This window comes from Xyrauchen texanus, chromosome 39 (assembly GCF_025860055.1).
Source record: "Xyrauchen texanus isolate HMW12.3.18 chromosome 39, RBS_HiC_50CHRs, whole genome shotgun sequence".
Classification (NCBI taxonomy): domain Eukaryota; kingdom Metazoa; phylum Chordata; class Actinopteri; order Cypriniformes; family Catostomidae; genus Xyrauchen; species Xyrauchen texanus.
In genome coordinates this window covers 1,907,094-1,932,316 of record NC_068314.1, presented here as the reverse complement: position 1 = coordinate 1,932,316, position 25,223 = coordinate 1,907,094, and the positions used below count along the sequence as shown (strand labels likewise).

Below are 25,223 nucleotides of genomic sequence, written 5' to 3'. Positions count from 1 at the left end.
ATCTATCTATCTATCTATCTATCTATCTGTCTGTCTGTCTGTCTGTCTGTGTTTCTGTCTGTCTGTCTTTCTATCTATCTATCTATCTATCTGTCTGTCTGTCTGTGTTTCTATTATTTAACTTTTTGTTTTGGAATAGAGTAGCTGAAATATTTCTCCCCAGGGTCACATGTTACTCTTTCAGTCACACCAGCTAAATTAATAGCCAAATCACTTTCTGCCATGAGTCTTGTGTTAAAGTATGAAGAAAAAAAGATTTTGGAAAGGTAGAACCACATGGTTTAGACTCGTTGTCTTCACTCTGGGACTTTCCTTCACATGATCTTGGCGTGCATGAATCAGGCTTTGAGGCTGTACACAGTCCAGCACGGATAAATAATCTACCAGTGTAGATATTCCAGACAACACATGGTTCCCAAATGCATACCACTGAAAAGAATCCAAGACAATGTAGATGCACATAAATCAGTCTCAGTCTCTATAAACTGGAGCAGAATCAAAGGTTTGTTCTAGTGGTTGTGTTGTTTTATGTGTGTGAGGTTATTGAAGAGTTAAAGGGATGCAGTGGCGCGTGACGCTGTGTTGGCAGGCGCAGTGGAATGTGGAACTGTGAGGGTTCTAAGATCACATTTACACACTGCAGTCAGTAAGTGCCTTGCTTTTGCACGACCAGCTACCATTGCATAAAATCTCAATTCAGGTCATTCCTGCTATGCAGTACCTTTTCAACTCGTTCAATTATTTATTCAAACGTTTTTTAAATAAAGATGCTTGTACTATTATTTAAGGTAGTATTTCCATATTTTATTAACTATAATTTGATTACTTACACAATGGCAAGAAAATAAACATGCTTTATTGTTAAATGTGATGAAACACCTGGAAAATGTCTTCACAAATTGCCAGATTGAAATAAAAGTTCACCCCTATTTTTAGTTAAATAAAAAAAACTAATATTATTTTCACCTTAAAAATTGCCACTTTAATATTTTATCCAAAATACAAAGACATATGTCATGAAAAAATATTTTAATTTAATCATCTATTCAGTGTCTGTAGGCAGACAGACCGACCTCCGTCATAAATACACACTCTTACAGCTGTTTTTATCGCCTTCTGTCCTTGTTTTTGATCGCTCCTCCACTCTGTCAAATGACGCCTGCAGAAAACTACTCGCTCAGCGTGAGGAGAGCGCGCATGCGCACAAACGCGTCGTCGAAGAATCAAGTAAATAGAAGCGTTGCGGTGACGTCACCGCTCCCACATTGAGAGAGCTCGCGGGCTGGAGCGCACACTGCCATGAACTTCGGAGTGTAACTTTGTCGCTTTTCTCGCCTTTCGGACGGGCTGGAAAATTATTAAGAGATATATTATTTTTCCTTATCACAGCAAACAGCACTGGGAGAATTTAGTTGCACATTTTCGATTTTCTCCAGCACATTTAAACCAGCATGTCGTCGGCGGCGATCGCTGCCTCGCGCAGGCAGTCGTGTTATTTGTGCGATCTGCCCCGCATGCCGTGGGCGATGATCTGGGATTTTACCGAACCCGTGTGCCGCGGATGCGTCAACTACGAAGGAGCGGACCGGATCGAGTTCGTCATCGAGACCGCCCGACAGCTGAAGCGGGCGCACGGCTTCCAGGAGGGCAGATCCCCGGGACCCGTTGGCAAACCCGGGAAGGACATGCAGCCCCTCAATCACACGGAACCGGGCACGCGTCCGCCGCAGCCGCTTGATCGATACCCGCTCGCGTCGGACAGACCCCTCAGACTGGGTCCGGATTACCAGGCGGGCGGGCGGCAGTTGAACGGGATCCCGGTACCGAACGGATTCCCGAAGCCCGACGAACCCCCGGAGCTGAACCGCCAGAGCCCGAACCCGCGCAGGACCGGCGCCGTGCCTCCCAATCTGGTGCCGCTGGTCAATGGGACGCTGCCTCCGGTGCACGCGCTCAACGGGAGAAATGTACAGATGGGGATCCCCCCGGAGCATATGGGCAAGCGAGGGGACGATATGAAGGACAAACATGACGCGAGCGACGGACACAAACGCGTCGAGGACTGGACGCAGAAAGGCAAGACGGTTCGAGACCTGGTGGCGCTGCATTCGCTCGACCCGCGCTTCAAGAAGGAGCATGCCGCGCTGCAGCACCGTATGGGCTACGAGAGCTCCAGTGCCTTAAAAACAGGTACGGATGCGTCGACGCATGCTTTCAATCTACAATCAATGCGTCGTCGCCATTCAGACTTGTATTTCTAACAAGCATTCAGTCCTTTAAATGGTCTAAAACATCAGAGCATGCGTTTTATTCATCCATTCAGTCTCTAGAATAACATGAGCCGTCAAAGCATGTTTTAAAACTCCAGATAAGGCTCCCTCGTTATTCAAACTACTTTTTTATGTTATGCGTCCTTTAATTTTTGCATGCATTGAAGCTTAAAATAGAATTACACTCAAAGCGTGCTTTGCAACGCTGGATAATGTTCATACTCTATATGCATTACATTTTTAAACAATGTGATGCATCAAAGTATGCGTCCAAACAGTTTCAAGTGGGGTTTGGAAATATAACAGATGTGCTTTGTTTCTTGACTTCCCATTTTATCATCCTGGGCACATTTTGTGACAGAAAATATTCAAACAGTGCCAACAGGCTGTTTAGTCAAGTATTCCATCTCTGACTTGAGTGTTTGTGTCTCTCTTTCTCTCTCTCTCCACAGACAGAGCTAAGCACTCTCGTGGCATTAAAAGGAAACCCTCTCCTGAGCCGGATGGGGAGGGCAACGCCGCCAAGCTCAACGGGGAGGGTCAGCCGTGGTTACCGGCTCCATCTGACGTGCTGAAGATGCCCTCCGCGGCCCTGCCGGGATTTGCTGCCGCACCCCCCTCGACTATCTCCCCGCACTCACGCACCACCCCGCCCGAGGCGGCCACTGCCGTGCAGAGCGGGCAGTCGCCCATGGCCGCCCTTATCTTGGCTGCGGATAACGCAGGCGCTGGCACCGGTTCGCCCAAAGACGGCAACCAGGTGCACTCCACAACGACTGTGGCCACGGGGCGGCGAAACAGCGGAAGCCCTCAGTCGCGACTCGCCCAAAGGGACGGTCTGGGGGTGTCGGGCACAGCTGGCACGGCGACGGCGCATGTGCCAGGCATGGACCCGCAGGGCGGGCACGCGCAGAGCATTCCGGATTCCTCTGTGCCCCCTGGCAGCGTGCCGTTGTGTTGCACCCTGTGTCATGAACGCCTCGAGGACACGCATTTCGTCCAGTGCCCATCCGTGCCGTCGCACAAGTTCTGTTTCCCGTGCTCCCGTGAGAGCATCAAACAGCAGGGGGCAACAGGCGAGGTGTACTGCCCCAGTGGGGAGAAATGCCCGCTGGTGGGTTCCAATGTTCCCTGGGCATTCATGCAGGGCGAAATAGCCACCATTCTGGCTGGGGACGTAAAAGTGAAAAAGGAGCGGGACCCTTGATTTCTTGGTTCTCATGTTTCTTCTTTGATTTTTTACAAAAACAAACAAAATGACAAGCATATAAAATTTCAATTGATCATACATGGTAAATCGTACTGCATACCATCCGGATGAGAACTAACGGACTTGTACATAAGAACTTAGGGGAACTGTACACTTCGTAATCATGGCTGTATAATTTTCTTGATTTTTCCCTTTTTGAATACATTGTGTTTCTAAATTTTTCGACGATAAAATGGTATGTATACACTATAATGGACAATTATTGCCTCCTTTCTCCTCCCATTCAGTGGTTGTTCCAAGCGAACTCAGTGTAATAGTACAACTGGTGGCAGTCCATGTTTAAACAGAATGTGACTAATACTCTATAAGCACTTGGCAAAAACTCAAACGCTTCTAGCTGTATTGTATGCACTTGTTTAAAATTGCCAAATACAATTTCTGACCTTGTAATAACAAGTTGAGGTGTCTGTGGTTGGCTTATTGTGCGTTGAGTGGCTGTTGTCTCACTGAATCATGCAATACGGATGATGCACGTCTTCAATGAAACAGAACCCAAAAAAAAGCAGGCGTTGAGAGGTTTTTTTCTGGTGCATTCTGGGAGTTTTTGGCCTCAATAATGTATATTGGTACGACATCTATTTGCAAACCTAAGGTAATGTGAGAATGCCTGAATTTGGAAAAAGTAACATGCAAGCTGCGACTTGTATCCCGCATTGTTTTCGACCTGCACTTGAAGTAACCTAACACTGCATCCAAGCCGACACTCGTCTATTTTCATTCACTCGCTGTGAGGGAAGAGCTTGTAGAAAATAAAGACCTGAAGCATTAAACATTGCAGCTGCATTAGGGCTATATAAAATGCCATATGCCATAAATTTCACACTTGATGCTTTAAAAATGATATGAAAGATTTAAGCATTGCTTGCACATCATAAGCCTAGTTTATTTACCAGACCTCTCGTTACTACAGAGAAACACTGAACATGTTATTTTGCAGTCTTGCAGTGATTTATTATCATTAGATTTAATGGGAACAATCAAACTGAACTGCTTAGTAATTTATGAATTGCAGTCTAGGCTTAACAAGCAATCCAAACTTAATTATTATAGCAGTGTAGTTGCTTATGATTAATAAACTGCAACTGATCACGTGGTCGCCCCGCTAGAATTCCTGAGTCACGCTCGCCTGCCCCCATTCACGGTTCTCACAGCACTGAAATGAATGGAGATCTGTTCTTACACAAGTCACGTGCACTCCAGTTTACCCTTTCACAAGCAACATGACCTGGAAAACTACTTGATTTCAACTGGAATATTTTGAATCAGCAGAGCTTTAATCCTTTCAGTCGCTACTATTCTTGTGCAATTAACAGAGTTGGTACATGTTAACAAGTTAAACATTATAATGCGATTAAGAAAACAGTATTGAGCAAAACAATCTTCTTGCATCGAAAGACATGCAAGTGTTGCGTCATATAACACTGTCAGCAAACAGGTATTTGTACTTAAATCAAAAGTAAATATTGAGTTTCTACATTTTTTTTATTTTCTTTCCTTTCCAGTTTTGGTAACATTTTAACATAATTTAAACCTTGTGTAAATAAAAATATAATATGCTGCAATAAATCTTAATGGCAGTTGATTCCGTCAGCTTCATGTTTTAATTTTTGTTTTGGCTTTAATTTTATTTGTAATTAAATTGCGTAACAAGACATGCGAGCGTTGCGATACGTCATAAGCAGTAAGCAGGTGAATGATTATAAGCTGCTACTCTTTCACAGTGTTTTTGCAATTTAATGTCATTTTAACTTTAGAAAATCTGTTCCGGTTGTTTTTTTTAGTTTGGCTTGTTTTTGTTTCTAAAATATTAATTTGAGTCAATTTAAAAGGCAAGTACTGAAAGCTACGGCATAACACACTGGCAGCAAGCAGGTATTTACCCAAATCACAAGCAAATATTGATCACCTTTAAGCTTATTTGCTGTTTCAGTTTTGGTGCATTTTAACGTAAGGTTAAAATTTTTGCATATTTATAAAAAATAGTATGTCACAATAAATCTTAATAGCAGTTCATACAGTCAGCTGCGTCTTTGATACGCATTTGCTTTGGTTTGGCATGTCTTTTCTAAAATACTTAATTCAAATGGTATCAAAAGACATGCAAGTGTTGCGATGCGTCATTAAATTCTGACAGCAAGCAGATCGATTTACGTTAATGATGTTTTTCACTTAACCTTGGTGCATTTAATCTTTTTTTTTTATCACCATTTCTCCCAATTTGGAATGCCCAATTCCCACTACTTAGTAGGTCCTCATGGTGGCGCGGTTACTCGCCTCAGTCCGGGTGGTGGAGGACAAGTTTCAGTTGCCTCCTCTTCTGAGACCGTCAATCGGCGCATCTGATCACGGGACTCGTTGTGCATGACACCGCGGAGACTCACAGCATGTGGAGGCTCATGCTACTCTCCACGATCCACACCCAACTCACCACACGCCCCATTGAGAGAACCACTAATCACCACCACGAGGAGGTTACCCCATGTGACTCTACCCTACCTAGCAACCAGGCCAATTTGGTTGCTTAGGAGACCTGACTGGAGTCAAACTCACGACTCCAGGTGTGATGGTCAGTGTCAATGCATTTGAACAATTTTAACATCATGTAAATAAGAAAATGGTATGCTGCAAAAATAGTTGTTGATTCAGTAAGCTACGTCTTTGTTACGTGTTTTTTGTTTGTTTGTTTTTTCTAAAATAATTCAATTGCATCATTAGACGTCATCAAAAAACGCTGGCAGAAAGCAGGTATTTGTATCCAAGTCAGGCAAATATTGATCCGATGATTCATACGGAATGAGCCGCGGTTATCTGTCGAATTCCAACTGCGCCAGCACAAACTCAACACCCTGAGGGGGAAAAGGCTCTCGTCAAAGATGAATCGTTCTACTTCAATTACTTTGCAGTCAGAGACATGCAGCTCTATTAGTCTTTTGTTTGCGCAGCTGTCCCACCCTCCCTCTGTGGTTAAGTGTCAAAACTCTTTGGATGTTTTCACTCATCACACAAATGTATTTGTTCTAAGTGTTTTGCTCATATATCAATAGCATACCCTTCAGATTAATCTTTTAATGGTGACCATTTTGAGGTGAGTTCACCGAATGTGAAAGAATACTAACATGCTATCGTTTTGTTGCTGCAGCATAAAGTATGCATAGTATACCAACTGTTTCACTCTAAAAATAAAAATAGTGAGCAGTATGCACTGCAAACTGCAATTAAGCAGTAAGGTAATATTCCATTCGAAGCATTGCCAAAGTGTCTGTAAAGTGAAGTGGCTCATTTGCCACGTCAGCAGATTCTGGCCATTTTGCCTCAAGGCCGCTGCAAACCCTGAGAGCGCCATATGCCTGCTGCATTACACAAACACACCCACATGCATAGGAGGGGACAGAGAATAAGCCAAACACCCCGGATAACATTCCTGGTTCCCTACGGTGGAAAAAAAAAGAAAGCGGAGAATGTGGACGATCAAGGGGGCAGATATTTCCAGCAGCTGCTCTCACTATAATTAGACCGCATACAGGCGAACCTTTGCGACCATCAATCACGCGCTCACAACACCAAGAAAGGAACTCGTGTACAAGTGACTGCAGGCCTTTATCTGGGGAAAGCTTTTTATGTCGCACCAAATATAGCGATCGCACACACATTGAATCTGGGACGTGTCATGAAAGAGTGCATTCGTTGCCTGGTTACCTGCCTGGAGAGCAAACAGGACTGCGGTTTGGCAGCGGCGAGCCAAACTTGAACCCGCCCGCAGACATTCACTGGCCTAAAACAGAGCTGCGGATGAGACCGAGTGCAAAAACAGCAGGGTATGCTACAAACAAATCACGGCAGTAAATCTCTGCAGCCAATGTGGTGTATAATCCACCCAATATGCATCCAGTACTTTAAAGGGATAATTCACCAAAAATGAACATTCAGTATTTGTTTACTCATCCTCGTGTCGTTCCAAACGCATTGTGCTAAACATTTCCTTTTTTGTTTCATGGCAGAAAGAAAGTCAAATGGGTTTGAAATGACCCGAGGACAAGTAATGACAATCTCTGCGTCTGAAATCGCACACTCACAATATGCAAGGACGGATTAAGAACCGAGAGGCCCATGGGTCGGTACACTTCGGAGGCCCCCCATGATGTGACAACGTTCACCTTTAAGCGCTACAGGACGCTTGGCAGATTTGGTTGGACACAGCCAGTTACATGTACTTTTTAATTATGAACAGATCCAAAATCATGCGTTATTAATGTGCACAGCACCTGTATTCAAATACCAAAATCACTATTCGGTTATTCTGCACTTGTTTAGAGGTCTCCGATTGGAGTCCATTGGTACCCTACAAACCTTCCAAATTTGGGCCCGGATCGGGTCAGTTTTTAAAGTAGACTTCATTTAAATTCCTCTATACTGTTGCACGAATTCTGTCATTTAAATGAATTTAAACCACCAGCTTGTTTTCAATGTGATGCCGCCACATCTCCTGAGGGATCATGGGATCGTAAAGGGTCCAGTCAATCCGCACTTCAGAATCTTGCCGAAAATAGTTGTCATTTGGATATTTCTGGCTTGCTGTTTTATGAATAATGAGGACATACTACTCCATTGGCATGCTGTTATTGGCATACTACTGTATTAAGTAGGGAAGTATGCATTTTCAGACGCATCGAGGTTTTTCAGATTTAGGCAGTTGTTTTGCCCTTTAGCGGTTTGGTTTTAAAGGAGTTGAATGACCCCTAGTCTGAAAACGCTTGGAGATTCATTGAACCAATGATTCTGACACATGTCGAAATATAAATACGCATGGAATCACGTTTGGTAGCCAGAAGCTGCTGAAGCGCTTTTCGTTGGGTTCCATATTGGTAGGTGTATTTCAACTAATCGTAAGTACCAATCTAGCCCTCAAACAAGAAACTGCATGCGCTAGATATGCTAACCATAGCAACAGTGTACTGTATATGGAAGCAGTGCTGATGTACCATTAAACATCCATTACAATATGAGTATTTCAACAATTTGGTGACTTCAAATAACTGGGCTTATTATCGAGAAAGCTACTTTAAAACTGCTTGGAGATTAACCAATGAATGTTATGAATCTAAATGGAACTCTGGGAGTTTTTGGATGGGAATATTTCAAGCTTGAATTGAAAATAACCAATCGGCTGTGCTCAAACATGAAACGAGACTCGTAAATCTAGCGGTTTAATTAATCAAAGATGCTGGCTCATAAGATGTGCTATAAGTAGTTTTGTTTTTCCAAAAGTACATTACTTCAGCTAGTTGAGAGAGATTGTGTGAAACATTTCCCATGCGCTTTGGCCTTGCGTCTTTTAAAATAAAATATTCCCTTAATTATTTGGCAAAGAAATGACAGTTTTCCTCTGAGCGCGCCGTCAGAGGGGGGGTTTGGACGTGCGGGTGAAATGTAATTCCAGACCGTTTCAACGCCAGATTCTTTCTCCTGAGCTGTGTGGCAACTTTGAAAGTGGTGTTGCATTACAGGAAGCTAGATTTCAGAGATTTGCCCTTTAAAGTGGATCTCACATCCTTTCTGGCCCCTGTGTGCTCGGCGTCTTTGTAAAGATGCCTTTCAAGAAAGAGATGACTGTGTTTTGGTGCAGATGGCAGAAGACTTCCTGTTCGAACTGGAGTGGGTGTCCGTCTCAGATGTTTTAATGAAAGCTTTGGAGTGAAATATCCACACAGCATGAGCTGAAGGGAGCAGGAGAAGGAAAAGAGGGAGTAACTGTTTCATTTGACCTCATTTGTTAATGTGTAGCAGGCCTTTCCGTACGCTTTGTTTGACAAGAGTTGCGCAACAGAGATTTGCACTTTGGCTGCACTATGGATGGCACGGAGGGGCGGGTCGTGTGGGTGTGGCCTAATGCTGCTAATGTTTGGCCTTGGCAATGTCCACCTTGCAAAAAACTCCCACTAGTCAACTTTTACCTCCTGCTTCTGTTTGATTGCTTTGTTTTTGTTTTGTCCTCTTAGTTTTGTCTGCAGCAGTTGCTAAGTGCTCTGGCAGACAAAGCGTTCCAGTGTTCATGCCTGCTTTGCTGTAGCAGTTTTGGGCTGATGGCTTTAACATAACCTTTTAAAGAGCACTATATTTTTTGGTCTTTCTGACATCTTTTGGGGTAATTGTTTCTGCTCATTTTTTTGCTGTTGACCAAAAGAGATCTGAACATTTGCCTCATTTAAAAAAAGATATTCCCAGAGGAAAATTGTATTGCTCAGTTATATTTTGTTAAAGTATCATCTTTTTCTGAGAGACGGTATTTTGGCAAATCTGAGCACAGTTTTAGACAAATCAGTCAAAATATTTAATAGATCTCTTTTGAATAAAAAATGTTCTGAATTAACTCTATTGATAAGAGCACATGGTAGTTATTAACCCGTGAGGTCCGCCTGGCTCCGCCGCGCTCCGTTCATTGGGCACAGCTTATCTCGCAAGCACTTGATCTTTGACCTGGCAGATCCGTCGGCAAGAAAATAAACACACACACGCCCGTCACATCTGGAACGCAGCGGCACTGAATGTTGACCAGTGATTAACAAAGCCGCCTTCTGGCAATATGAATGGGTCATTAGAAAAACAAAGTCCACAGCGAGTGTGTTTTACGGTCGTAGTACACAACACTTGATGTGTTTGCCAGCAATTGTTCTGAATGGTTCATGTATTGATTGTGTGTTGTATAAAGCGCTGAGGAATGTTTGCTTGATAGTTCAGATTCAAACCTAACCGTGCGCTCACATTGTGAATGACCTGCAATATTAATATTATTATTATGTTTATTTTCATTTACTGTAATATTTTAATATTGAATTATTTTTGGATGCAGTAAATTTCCTTTTTTCTGCAGTGCATAAAATTCAAAATGTGTTTCTGGGACAAAGTGACTGAAAATGATGGAGCAGATTACTCAAGATATTAACATTGTATATATTTTTAATTTTAATTTATTGTAAAAATGACACATTTAATTAAATTGAAATATTTAATTTCAGTAAGATTACACTAAATAGATATTTGCAAAAATATATTTTTGAGGGTTTATTAAAATTATTCTGTAGTCATATTTTATACATTTATTTTTATTTAAATTAATTTTATTCATAATAATACATAAATATTGTATTAAATTAAAATATTTAATTCCGGTAACCACAAAAGTTAGATCACACAAAATTGACAGATGTCACGTTCGTGAGGGTTTAATGATATTTAATGATAGTTTTATGTATTTTTTTAATTTTAACAATTACATTAGTATTTTATTAAGTTGAAATATTTAATTTACATAACCACAAAATTCAATAACACCAAATAAATAACACAGATATAAAGTTTGTTTATTATTGTATTGTTTCAGTTGTTTGGGTGTATAATATGAGATGTATGGTGGTGAATGCACACACGGATGTTTCCCTGTAACTCAGATTAAGGGTGTGAAAGGGGAATGATCTGTGCACATTGTGTTTGGATTCGAATAAAAAGTGTGTGCAGATAATACAATGATTATCCAAAAGTGAAAGAGAGGGATTCCTTTAGGAAACACACACAAAACATTTTTTAAAACATAATATAAAGCCATGAGAAATCTCTGTTTCTCTTTTCTGTTGCACTTTGTACAAAAATTTTCTTCATGTCTGTTGCATGTCATCTTCTACCCCTCCTGTGTGTCTGTTTTCAGTCTGTCTAACATCTGTTATTCTCTCTCAGACACACAACTTATATAAAAGGTTGCAAGGAAAACCAGGTGAAAACCGAGAACAAGGACAAGGGATTTCTCTCTGAACAAAAGACGAAAAACAGACATGAAAGTGATGAGTTCAGTTCAGTTTGGAGTCGTGAGGTTTCCAAGAATGAAGATGCTGGCTTATTCCTGTTATTTGGGACTTTTTTAATGTTTTATTATGACTCAAATTGATATACTGATTTCTGTCATGTTATTAAACAGGAATTGAATGTTTTATAGAGAGACCAACCAACCAATAGCACAAAACATCACAGACTTCATCAAATTCATTGCTAATACTTACTGATGTTTGTGCCGTTGTTTTCCCACCAAAATGATGTCACTTCCTGGAGGATGATGTCATCAAGAAACTGTCTTTTGTTAGTAAAAGGAATGATACAAAAGTTTAATAGAATTGAAAGTAAGATTGACACAGGAAAACCAATACATTAACTCCCACTTAGAACAATATTCCTAAGAAGACGTTTTGTTTGAAACGGTAGCAAAAGTTAAAATAAGACGGTGGGAATGTTTATTTATTTCACTGATCTTAGTGCAGCTTTCAACACTATAGATCACGGTGTCCTTCTTAAGTGTTTACGGCAGTGGGCGGGGATTCAGTGGACCTGCGGGGTTCCACAAGGCTCTGTTCTTGGTCCTGTCTTGTTTTCCATTCGTTCATGCTTCCATTAAGCTCCGTTTGTCAGAAACACATCATTGCATACCACTGCTATGCTGATGACACCCAGCTGTATCTCCCTCTGAAGTCATGTGATAATTTGGGTCTAAAATTGCTCTTTGTATGTCTAAATTATATCAAAAGTTGGATGGCTACTTATTTTCTTCAGCTTAAAGTCAGCATGAAATGGAAGTTGCGACCGACTTTACCTCCATATTGTGACGTATTTCCAAGTGAAATGGCTTATTGAACAAGAAAAAAATGTGTGGCGGGGATTTGCGTTTATCCATTGGTTGTAGATTGGATTGTGAAAATATGGGCGTTGCATTGCCGGTGATCTGTGAAATTGAGCAGCGATCTCAACACATTTACAATCAAACTGACAACATAAACGCACAAGCACATCGTGGCCATTGAAAAGCGAGTGAGTGAAATGTTTTGAATGACAGTACACTAAATATTACTTGTGCTGTGCATCCCAAGATAACTCCAGAGGCATCTGAAGCTTTGTATTCATGTGCGATCACCTCCGTAATTCAGAGGTGAAATGTCTCGGTTAAGAGGTTCAAATATTCTCAAATTAATTTGAACGGCCATTTTATTACGTTTGAGTGTTATTCCACTCAAAGGGTCTTTCAAACTTCATTTCACTCTTTTGCCTCACAGAATAATCGATTGGTTTTCTCGTTGACTGTGTATCCTGATGTGTATCCTCCCTTTGCATCTCAGTGTTCGATTTGCTCGGTAGATCTGTGAAATGGTCTTTATACATATTTTAACATCTGTGAGAAAACTCTCATGTCGACACAAGAGATGGTGCAACAACCAAGCAACAGCTGATCTCCACGCCGACCAGAGCCCCCCCGTCTGCATCTTTGATCTCGAACGGATCAGCTGAAACACGGCTCGCTTATTATTCAGACAGGAGAGAGATATCTACACGCTAACACGCGTAGGGCAAACTTCAGGGGTGCCATGTGCTCTTCAAGGCCAAATCAACTTGTGTAATTAGTTTCTTGGAATTTGGAAGTTTTCCACCTGTCCTCATTCACTGTCGTGTAAACACTCGGGGTGGGAATCACAAGGTAACTGGTGATACAATACAATATCGATATTTAGGTCACGATATGAAATCATTGCGATATTTCACTAAGTGTTGCTCATTCGTCTTCATCGGACTTAAAGGGGTAGTTCATCCAAAAATGTAAATTCTCTCATTCACATATGCTGATGCCTCAGATGTATTCTGTCTTTCTTCAGCAGAACACAAATTAAGATTTTTAGAAAAATGTTGAAGCTCTGTAGGTCCTTATATTGTAAGTAAATGGGTGCCGTCAATCTGCTGTCTGATGGTCCAAAAGTCATATTTAGGCTGCATAAAACTCAATCACGACTCAATCAATTAATGTCTTCTGAAGTAATTTTTTTTTTAACTTCAAATCGTTGCTTCCGCCCAGCGCTGGGATGCTGTTAGAAATGAACTAATTCTCGCCTGTCATTTGTTCCTCTGTTGATTACAAAGTGCTTCCAACTTCACGCGTGAATGCACCATATAGCGCTTACGACACTGATGTGTCAACTGCTGACAGGAAGTGACTGACAAGTGTCAGTCACCTCCGCTTCTGAGACCGTCAATCTGTGCATCTGATCACGTGACTCGTTGTGCATGACACCGCGGAGACTCACAGCATGTGGAGGCTCATGCTACTCTCCACGATCCACACCCAACTCACCACACGCCCCATTGAGAGAACCACTAATCACCACCATGAGGAGGTTACCCCATGTGACTCTACCCTTCCTAGCAACCAGGCCAATTTGGTTACCCCATGTGACTCTACCCTCCCTAGCAACCGGCCCAATTTGGTTGCTTAGAAGACCTGACTGGAGTCACTCAGCACACCCTCTAAATTGAAACCAGTGTCAAAATAATTGTTTTCCTAAAAATGATGACAGTTATGGGTCATTTCCATCACACTAATAGAGTTTGTTTAAAAGTGAGTGTGGATAAAAGTGTCAGTAAAGGGCATGCTTGAGATAACATTTGAGAAAAAGACAAATCAAGGGAAATATCACTTTTTATTGGTTGTCATTTCCAATCAAGCTGTAAGTTTGCTAAATTATGCAAAAAGTGTGAAAATATGAATTACTTGTGTGTATTTAAAATGCATATATTGCTAGCTATGAAATTAGCCATTTTATTTGAAAAGCGCTAAAAATGTCATTTCCGGCACAGAATTCTATAGATGATGTGCTTGAAATGACACTGTGGTGGGAATTGTCATGACAAAAATGTGCACGCCTGTGACTACACAGCTTATACTACCATAACGCCCACCTCTTTTCACAGATTAGCATGTTACTAGACTCACATGTTCCTTTTCTACTTCCTTTACATGATTAATGCCTCCTCACCCCACCACCAAACCGCTCTATTTTTAGCTGCCATGTCAAAAGGGGGCCGCAGTTCACACGACGGATGAAATCATCACATACAGTCTCTTTGTTTCACTGTTAACGCAGAGAATCAAGTCTGTGAAATGGAAATGAGTGTCGCTTGTTGTCTTTGTGACTAGCACTCGTGTGAATGATTTCTCTCAGACGCTGGAATCCCGTCAAGTTCTGCCGAAAACTGGAGTGAGTAAGAGAGAGGAAAGAGAGAACAAAAACCACACAGAAGACAAAAACAGATTCCCACAAGAGAGGGAAAAAAGTGTTTAAAAATGTCCAGACAGGTGAGTCTTCTGTGTGCTAGACAGACATTGTTTAGGTGAGGTGGATTTGGATCGGCTGATAAAGTGTGGCTCTCCGGCATTTCTGTGCCATCACATAGGTGGGCTGGGGGCATGCCAGGCACTGGCAAACACTCTTGCTGCGGTGGCAGCTGAGGCACGCTATTTTGATGCGGTTTCAGGATGTTACATGCCGGTTGTTTAGTCAGAAACATCCCAACATGGCTTCCCTGCTAAAAAACGTCCCCGCATTAGCAATGTGACACGTGAAGTGTTTAGTGGCGCTACAGCACAATTTTTTTGTCTTATTTTTTGTATAGGTTGATAAAAAGTTAAGTTGATAATTAAATTAATTTACAAACTTGCGCAGTTAGATTGGGATAACATGTCAAAAAACAAAAGTGGATCGCCCCTGTTATTTGCTCTTATTTTCACCATTTGCAAAGGGGGACATTTTTTAAAAAACAGCTGAAATGAATAAAGGCAAAGGGTTGGGAGATGTGTGTGATGTTTTATTTATTGTCTGATTATATTTTGTCTCCTGCTGCCCGATACCTTGCTTTCCTCTTGTGCTCTCTGTGTATTTCATTGGCTGTGGCTCATTGTTGGTCTTGGGACGATGCTGTGCACACATGATGACAAGACATCAAGATATCAAGCAGGTTTGAAATCTGTCATAGTGTCCACGACTAGTCTCAGCACGTCGCTTGAGTGCACACAATACACAACTGTTTGATGCGAGATCTGAGACTTCTCATCGCAGACCAGTTGCAGACTCAAAACCTAAAGTAGACGAGCTTGAGTCCTATAGGCATCTTTAGAGTTTTCACAAAGAGAATTGAAATGTCGAGTTTTTACTCTTATTGTCAATGTTATTTGGATTGGCCTATCTGGCCGCAGTGTTTCCACAGAAACTGTGTATGAAAACCAGAGAAATGAACTAATGTCAGCGCCTCGCGGGTCATTGTGTCCACATCCTGCTCCGTATAATTCCAGACGATTTCTCAGAGGTATGCGTTGGACTGCGGCCCAGGTATGCATATCCTCTCCCGTTCCTAAACAAAGTGAAATGTTAATAACAGGCTTTGCTTGGATACTTCAAAACACAAGTTCAAACTCTCTCTCTCTCTCTTTCTGTTGTTTGTGCACATCTGGATTTCAGTAGGAAAGGCCGTGTGGCGTCTCCTCCTCCACTGGCAGTCGGGCTGAAGCTTGTGGGAAGAAAATAATCCAGTGTCATCCGATGCAGCGTGGAAAACTGACGGCCAAGCCAGGCAGGGTATGCCGCAATGGGAGGAGGAGGTTTCTGGAAGTTTGAGTTCAACAGGATCTTTGCCAAACATTGTGTTTGCTTGTGTGTAGATCAAAATGTGGTTTTACTCTTGTGGTTGTGTGCATGTGTGTTTGGGTTGGCGTTTGCTAAAACTACTCTGTATTTGTGTAGGCAGCCGTGTTCAACCAAGACTGGAAGTGTTTGTGCGTCTTTATGGATCGAATGTGTGAAAATCTTCCTTCAGTGTTCTCTTCGCCAGATATTTGCAGCCCAAAGTGACTCAAAATTGTCAAAATAAAAAATGCATGACTGTTAGCTTTGAGGTCATCTATATGGTATTATATTCCTTATAACTGGCAACATAAACTCATAGCAGGTATACACATTTGAAATCTTTCAGTAAAATTGACTAAAAACACAGATGGCATTATATTTTTGTCTTCAAAATTCTCCCTGGAATGAGAACGTACCTCCCTCTTAATTATAAATAACAACTTACTATAACGTCAATGTGAAATATTGTTCCCGACACATTGTACTCTTATTAAAATACATAATTCTGAACGAAACGTGATTTTTAACGAGAAAGAATGTATTTTTACCCACTGGGAATTGATTAGATTGTTAAAAGTTTGAATATGACAGATGGCTGGATGGGGGATCCTTTATCCACAAACCATTTTGTCTTTTGTCCATTTCAGACTTTCATAGTATACTCTTTTGACCACGTGCCCATACAGTCGCATTCAACGCATGTGCACAACGACTGCTTTATGATACTCTTTAAGCACCGAAAAGCTTCTTTTAACATAGAAACACTAGCCTGAACACGGACAGTCCACGAGTGCTGTGCTGATGACGAAAGTTGCATCACGTGCAATGTGCGTGATACGTACTGGCACGTGGAAAACCAAACTTGAACTCAAAGAAATATTTTGCCACCGGTAGTCCATCGTGCTAAATTCACGATCGCGCTGATTCCCATTGAGATGACTTTATTTTGCCCGTGTAAATCTGTGAAGTGAAGGTATGTGTGAAATTATGTAAATTTGGCTCATTGTAGATTGCACTTCATTAGCAAAACATGCGCTATTTGCGCAGCGCAATAAAAATGGCGCTACTACTACCTGATAAAGGCGGTAAACAGAATTGTATTCAAAAGAGATGTTTGTGTACATACTATTGATGGTTGCATCAGTTATTCATACAGTACATAGAGCTGGGAACCAGCCAGCAAGATCGGAAATGTGCGCACAAATTGCATTCAGCACCGTTGCATTTGGGCGCTAAACTAGCGCAAACAGCGCATGCAGTGAAACAGCTCTGAATTAAAGACAGGAGAAATCGAACAAAATTTTGCAGGGTTGAAACGTAAAATACAAAAAATCTATTTGCCAATGATGTAAGAAACAACAACTTAATTCATAGGGAACACAAGTTTCTTTTTCTTATTCACCAACCACCCGCAATCTAGTTTAAGTAGACGCAGTGAGTGTTTAAATAAAGTCATTGTCATTCCTTTATGTGCAAACGCCCCTCCTTTCTCTGTAAATTAGGCTCATTATATACTGCGCTTCATTCACATACCAGGATCTGTGTGAATGTGTTTACTAGAAGCTAATGCTTTAAAACTGTGACACCAGACATTAGCACAACTCCAGCCCATCTTCCTTGACCTTTGACACACTCTCTGTCTAGTTACGGAGGGCGGCACGATAAAAACCAGCATTTAAATGGAGACTTGTCACGTCTGTGAATGGACTCCCACAGTTTGTAAGTGCTATTTTAGTAGCACACATCCAGGAAACACGTCCTGACCTGCGTTCGTAAATATCACAGCAAAATGTAGCTAGTTAAAAGAGACATGCCATGGAAAACATGCCACAATCCCTCATTAGCTGTTTCTGTGTGGCGGCTATTTGAGGAAGTTAAACGGTGGATGGCTGGCGTTTGTTATAATGGAGTTAAACACATTTCAAGATCATCTTTCTTTCCAGGAGGAAAGGCCAGCGTGTCAAGGCTCGCGTTCTGGCTGCAAATAGCAGCGCTGGTTGAGCTGGTATTTTGAGCGTTCGCTGATGACTGTGGAAACTACAGTCAGCATCTTTGAGCAACGGTGTGGCCTTACGAAAACGTACAGTGATGGTTTCAGATGGTAATACCATGGCACTTTAATATACAGTATATACCATGGTATTTAAATGGTACTCTTAGGTAAACCATGCTATTCACATCGTAGTAGTGCCCAAAAACAATTGTCCAAAACCACAGTAATAAATACCATAGTATTTTTTGTGAGGGTGAGAAGGCACAGTTACATAAAAAGTAGGTAAATTTAATAATAACTTTTTTTCACTGTTTATGGGGTCTGGCTAGCTGGCAAAAGTTATTTTATTGGCTGAATGAGCTTTAAAGATGCAGTTAGCGATTTTAGCTGTTCTGTAACTTCCACGAGCTGAACGGTTGGATTAGCCACGCCCCCTCTTTCCAGAACCTTGGCACTAAACAAGTTAATGGTTGTAACATGTCCTCTCCTTTAAGAAGGCACTCAATGCTCGAGTCCGAATCATTAGTGATGAAGTCTGAGACATGAGTGAAATCCATGCACTGATGTCCATTGTTAATACTTAAAATGACAAAGTCCGCTCAAAACCAATGTCATGAAAGTATCAGACTGATCACAGGGTGATTTCAGCAACAGTAGGTTGAAAGTTTTGCTGCTGAAATCGGACATTGCTTACCGAAATTCGAATCACTGCCCCCAGTGGCCGAAGCCGAAAGTGTTGTTTCCGGTTGAAATGTCCACAGTGTCGCCAAAAGCGAGTTGTTTTTTTGGTTGTGAATGATGTAATATGGTGAACAGGAATGTATATTTTATTAACTCTGCTCCCTAACCAAACCCCAACCCTTAACTTAACCACAAGTGGATGTTATTTAAGATGTAATTTAAGAGCGAAAATCCAATGTCCGACTCGCACGCAGAACCCGGTTCTCTGAGGCTCATTAGAACTAGAGGGAAATGTATTCGCACTTAAATTGATGCAAAACTGTCTGATGGAGGATGCAGCAGATCATCTGAATGGGGTTAAATTCATAACACAGGAACTTTCAGATGCAACCTGGTGATTTCCAGTGTGAGCATGTTGGAAATGATTTAAAATGAACCCTTTTGTTCATTTAATTGTGGTATTGTGATTAAAGAAAATGAACTAAACTGATTTCCATATTTAAAAAATTATAAAATATATGCACAAAGGCATAAACAGGTGGTAAGTTTAGGATCCTTTGGAAATGCTAAAATGGTTATTTACCATTAAGTGCGTTTAAACTTGTACATAAGTGCTTTGGCTTTGCCTGTGTGAATTGGTTATATTTAGCGGTCAGTAATCAGTGGACTGATATCTGCTATACGTGTGCATACACTGACGCGCATCACATTTCACTGAGAGAGTTCAAACAGACAGATCAGTTTATTTCCTCAGAAAAAAAGGTTGATTTATATAAGCTGATCGGGTGTCTGTAGAACTAGTCAAGTATGCTTTCGTGGCACTAAATAGCGTGCATGTCCGAGGTGGGACACTAGATCCGGTTCTGGGAGAAACGCCAAGCACTTGACAAGGCAAGAGGGATTCTGTGGCTCAGGTTCAAGTGAACGAATCAGCACCAAAAACATTCACGTAAACACATACCATTTATATTTCTTAGTAAGTTGCCTCACAGTCTACTGCCTATATAGGCAGCTGCCCTCTAAGGCAGCATCCTGACTTAAATGGACTCTCTTAAGTGACTCAATTTGAATGCCCTGCGTAGACAGAAACTCTTTGAGGAAAGAAATAGTGCACAAGACACTTGTGTTTGAAATTTGCATGTTGCTAAACTAATGATAAAAGATGTGTCCCAAATGATGCCCTATACACTATGCACTTGACCGTAGTGTATGAATTTTCAAAGTGTAGCATTGCCCCAAATGGAACATTCAATATTGTTTTTCACTATGCAGAAGCATTCACAGTTTAACAGCTGACGGAAGTGTTGTTTCAACCACATGTGATGTGTTGCTGCTAGCTTTAGCATGTTAGCCAAACTCAGTTCAACACTTATATCTCAAATAATATACATATTCTCACAGCCTGGGGTGATGGCAAAGCATTCAACTCACATCTTTAAGGTTGTCTTCACTGTAGTTTTACTAATTGCAGCATTCACATTAATTACAATATTTTTAAGCTCATTTAAGTACTGATGATGTGTACTGAATCGCACACTTCGGCACTATTCTATGTCTTTTTGTATTGTTAGTAGTGCAAGTAGTATGTTTACACTGAAAAAGCAACAAAAAGAAGTGCACTAGGAGTACCCGGATGATGTACTACTTAAACTGATAAAAGTGTGTGGACTGTTGGACACTTCATGCATTCAGCTCTCACGGCTTGCCGTACATAGCGGAAGGGGCGGAGTTCCCTGGCCTGACAAAACAACACAAATGTTTGGTAAAATATTAGATTTTTGTTATTAACACTTTTTATTGATTCTTGTATAAAAAAACAGAATAAATAATACATATATATAAAAATTTTAATTTGATTGAGAATATGCTATAGATGCTTTATTGTATGTACGGTTATATAAATATTATATATTACATATTAATATTATATACTGTATTTAAATATGAATTTAGAAAATAATAAGGTATATTAAATCTTTTAAGTACTTTATCACAATGTTTTTTCTTTGCCTTCTTTGTTAAGGATACATGAGTCTCCTTTTGAAGGTGCCATAACAGCCTAAATGTCAGGAGCGCACATATGATGCCTAAAAATGCTGTCTATGTAGGCAACTCACCAGGACTTGGGACCGAGCCATGGTGTCCAGGTTCCTGGAAAACATCCCGTCGTGTTCTAAGAGGAAGAACTGTCTGTGTGCCAGCTCAGCAGCTCTCATGAGCTCAAACACACACACACACACACACACACACACACACACACACACACACACACAGACACTCGACCTTACATAGCCTCATCAGCTGATGTGATGTTGTAATTGTGAAGGTCTACCTCTCTGTAAATGACTCATGGAACGCCTCTTTGCTGTTTTTAGCACAAGTTCAACACTGTTGATGTCAAAGAGCATCTGCACTAATGAGATAATGCAGTAAAAGAAATTCAAAATGACCAGATATATGCAGCTTACATTGTCAAAAACGATGCATAGTCATTGTCATGTCTGACTCACAGCTTGTTTCAGCCTCTGTTCGATTTGATTTGATTTGTGGTTTAGCTTGTATGTGACACTCCAAATGAACTCAAATGATCAATCAACAATGCTGTGTGACCCCTGGACTTCGCTAGTTAGTGCTGAGTGACTCCAGCCAGGTCTCCTAAGCAACCAAATTGGCCCGGTTGTTAGGGAGGGTAGAGTCACATGGGGTAACCTCCTCGTGGTCGCTATAATGTGGTTCTCGCAATCGGTGGGAAACGTGTGCCATGTCTCCGTGGTAATGCGCTCAACAAGCCACGTGATAAGATGCACGGATTAATGGTCTCAGACGCGGAGGCAACTGGGATTCGTCCTCCACCACCCGGATTGAGGCAAATCAATAAACGACCATGAGGACTTAGTGCACATTGGGAATTGGGCATTCACATTCTACGCGTTCACTGTATTTTCACTTTTGTGTAATTCTAAATATATTTGGCAATTACAGGTTATTGTGTAAAACTAATATTACGTAGCTACAGTGAGACTCTGGACAGAAGAACACCCAAGATACTCTCATGACAACTCGCAAGTCATACAAGTTTCATACGACTCGTACGCTATGTAGGATTCGGCGTGTCTGTACAGCTGGAGTTGCGCTGACTGCCCCCTACTGCATCAAGGTGGCTCATCAAGCATAAACACAGCCGATGGTAGGAACATACCTTATTACAGAATTTACGTACAGGTCGGAAGCATGATAAATTGTGTAAAAAAATTATACATATAATTAATCGCATTTAGTCACATTTCTGCTTAAATTTTATTGCCAATTGTCGCTCTTTTGGTTGCAGTTATGCTGGTCGTTGAACTCTGGTAACAGGAGATTAGGTTCCCACAACAGCTAATTTATGGAAAAATCAGTGTTCCCCATGAATTTCAAAAAGGAATCTTGTGACGTCACAAAAACATCATACACAGCTGAGTGTGTGCGTATGCGTGTCTCTTCAAAAGTTATCGAGTGTTTTTGAAGGATGCAGAATATGGTCATGTATTTTTAATGACAGTAATGTCACGTCAAGTCAATTTTATTTGTATAGCGCCTTTCACAACACACATCGTTTCAAAGCAGCTTTACAGAATATTAGCATTAACAGACGATAAAACTAATGTCTATAAAGTCGATTAATCATCATTGTGTAATTTAGATCAAATACGATTTTTAATAGTGTTTAAAAATAATTAAATGATAATTGTATTTATAACCCCAGTGAGCAAGCTGTAGGCGACTGTGGCAAGGAACACAAAACTCCATAAGATGTTGATTAATGGAGAAAAATAACCTTGGGAGAAACCAGACTCACTGTGGGGGCCAGTTCCCCTCTGACTTACCCCACCATAACACTAAACCAGACTCACTGTGGGGGCCAGTTCCCCTCTGACTAACCCCACCCTAACACTAAACCAGACTCACTGTGGGGGCCAGTTCCCCTCTGACTTACCCCACCCTAACCCTAAACCAGACTCACTGTGGGGGCCAGTTCCCCTCTGACTAACCCCACCCTAACCCTAAACCAGACTCACTGTGGGGGCCAGTTCCCCTCTGACTAACCCCACCCTAACCCTAAACCAGACTCACTGTGGGGGCCAGTTCCCCTCTGACTAACCCCACCCTAACCCTAAACCAGACTCACTGTGGGGGCCAGTTCCCCTCTGACTAACCCCACCCTAACCCTAAACCAGACTCACTGTGGGGGCCAGTTCCCCTCTGACTAACTTCATCAATATAATGTATGCATTACATTTAGTTTCTTTGATTTCTGTTTACGTGGAACGCTTGACTACAACACGCTTATTTACATTAAGCAAAATGCATATTTGCAATAAGACAGCAAAAATTTGTAATACGTTAAAAGTTATGGTTTTATATTTAAATATTTATATAGAAATACAGAAATATTTCTCAACATGTCAAAGGGGACGACCTGACGGTGAGTAAATGATGACAACATTTGATATTTTGGGTGTACTATTCTTCTCTGAACAAGTCTCCTGAACCGTGAAAGAGCAATCTCTGAGCAAAATGCAAGAAAACAGTATTTACATGTGTGGCAGGGCGGAGGGCAGGGCCGGGTCGTTATCCTACACACCCGGTCCCGTATTAGGCTAATTAAGCCACCGTGAGGGATAAAGGTCAACTGTAGAGGATCGTGCGGGAGAGAAAGATTGTTTACGGGCATGTCCCTCATGTGTGTGTTTGTCTTTTAAGTTTATCATTAAACCATTATTTAAATCGTCAAGCCGGTTCTCGCGTGGAGGTGAGTGTGAGTGTATGTCTGTCTATGTGTGGCCCTGCGATGGACTGGCGACCTGTCCAGGGTGTCCCCCGCCTTTCGCCCGATGTTAGCTGGGATAGGCTCCAGCCCCCCCGTGACCCTGTACACAGGATAAGCGGTTGACGATGGATGGATGGATGGAAGCCGGTTCTCGCCTCCTCCTTTCCATTGATCCTTTACAACATGACATTTAAAATAGTAAAATAGTTGGGGTGAGTGATGTCTTCCAATTGTCTTCACTGAACACATCATGAATAATTCATTATAAAACACATGTTCCTCTTTTGTCAGGTTCTCTCATTGGCTCTCCCAGAGGGAGTCGCTCGCATGAATCGGGATATCTCACTGGGTTATTCTGTAATCCTCAAATGTGGAAACATCATTCCTACACCGATGTCGTCATTCCCAGACACAAACATGCCCTAAACAACTGTCAGCAGATTTGAGCCGCCATTACTGTATTGAAACTCTGAGAATTTGGGAGGGGAGCACGCGCCTTCTCATTACGATTGTGAAGCCACAAGGAGGATTAAAGCTCAAACGCTGTGGTTTTTTTATGATGGAAAAAAGACGATTCTTCAGTTCTGGGATCTGGGTTCAGTGTTCCTCAGTCAATCACATAAAGACTTTTTAAATATCAGGTCATTGCTTCTCAGACAATGAAATACCAAGAAAAGCTCATTGTAAACATGTTAACATGTTTTCTGGAGTTTCAATGCTTTTCTGTCCAAAAACAAAGATTTCATAGATTGAAATATGCTGAAACGGTTAGAGAGGCAAGACCGAAATGTGTGTCCTTATTAAGGGGTAGTTCACCCAAAAAATGAAAATTCTCCCATCATTTACTCACCCTCATGCCATCCCAGATGTGTATAACTTCCATTCCTAGAGCCACCATATTTGCTTTACAATTTTCCCATTCATAAGTATAACAGTGACCCACTTCATCCAGTACGGGCTCTTTTTCAATCCATTTATATTATGCTTCGAATCTTCTAATCTGTTCGGTTTTCTTGTTGTCTCAAAGTTGACAAAATAGACTTTCAACAGATCAATACGGTTAATATGAGTTTTTCTCTTGAAATAAATCACCAATAAAATTGCTGACATCATCTTGTCCTTAGGGGCTGTGGCAGCGGGGGTGTGGTCAAGTGTCCGTCCGGAGAGATAGAGAGAGAGCAGTAAGGGCGCTTGCACCTGAGCTAAATAAACACCTGTTTCTGATTACAGTGAACACGAGGAAAGCATGTGGTGACCCTTGTGATCAAATTCCGGGGAAAAAAACATAGAGTGGAGGCCGCGGTTAGTTCCTGCCTCACTCATCTGCTGATTTTGGGGAGAGATTGGCCTGATTTTAGAAATGTATTAAAGGGGATTTGCGCGGATGGGTCCTGCACTTAAATAGGGAAATGTGAGATGTGTGATGCTCTGGCAGGGGAGGCGGAGCCCGGGCCGTCCTCAACAGCTCCACGTCAGAATGACGAGGGAAGGGGAGAGGCTACAGGTGGTGGTTGCGACCTCTCTGAGGCCCAAGACCAAAAAGGGGGTGAGACAGTTCCTGGGGCTGGCTTGCTAATATAGAAGATTCGTACCCAATTATTCGGACGTCACCAGCCCGCTGACTGATCTCACTAAAAAGGGAGCTTCAGACCCGGTCCAATGGACGGAGCAGTGTCTCACTCTCCCTTTTGTGTTACAGATGGACGCTTCAGACAGG

General features: G+C 41.6%; 1 protein-coding gene and 1 long non-coding RNA gene across 4 annotated transcripts; both read left to right on the top strand.

The window, feature by feature from the left end:
* The first annotated feature begins 1,270 nt into the window (after positions 1 to 1,270).
* LOC127632530 (interferon regulatory factor 2-binding protein 2-B-like) lies at positions 1,271 to 5,022 on the top strand. The gene is made up of 2 exons (XM_052111153.1): positions 1,271 to 2,190; positions 2,723 to 5,022. Exons 1-2 carry the CDS (start codon positions 1,452 to 1,454, stop codon positions 3,475 to 3,477), a joined length of 1,494 nt encoding a protein of 497 aa, XP_051967113.1. The 5' UTR covers positions 1,271 to 1,451; the 3' UTR covers positions 3,478 to 5,022.
* Positions 5,023 to 12,673: 7,651 nt separating this feature from the next.
* On the top strand, positions 12,674 to 16,333 carry LOC127632545 (uncharacterized). Of its 3 annotated transcripts, none has more exons than XR_007969109.1 (3): positions 12,674 to 14,698; positions 15,596 to 15,728; positions 15,858 to 16,333. It is a non-coding gene; the product is annotated as an uncharacterized LOC127632545 (long non-coding RNA). The 3 variants fall into 3 exon arrangements; XR_007969107.1 differs by having other exon boundaries at positions 12,674 to 15,728; positions 15,858 to 15,974; positions 16,140 to 16,333; XR_007969108.1 differs by having other exon boundaries at positions 12,674 to 15,728; positions 15,858 to 16,049; positions 16,140 to 16,333.
* Positions 16,334 to 25,223: the final 8,890 nt, after the last annotated feature.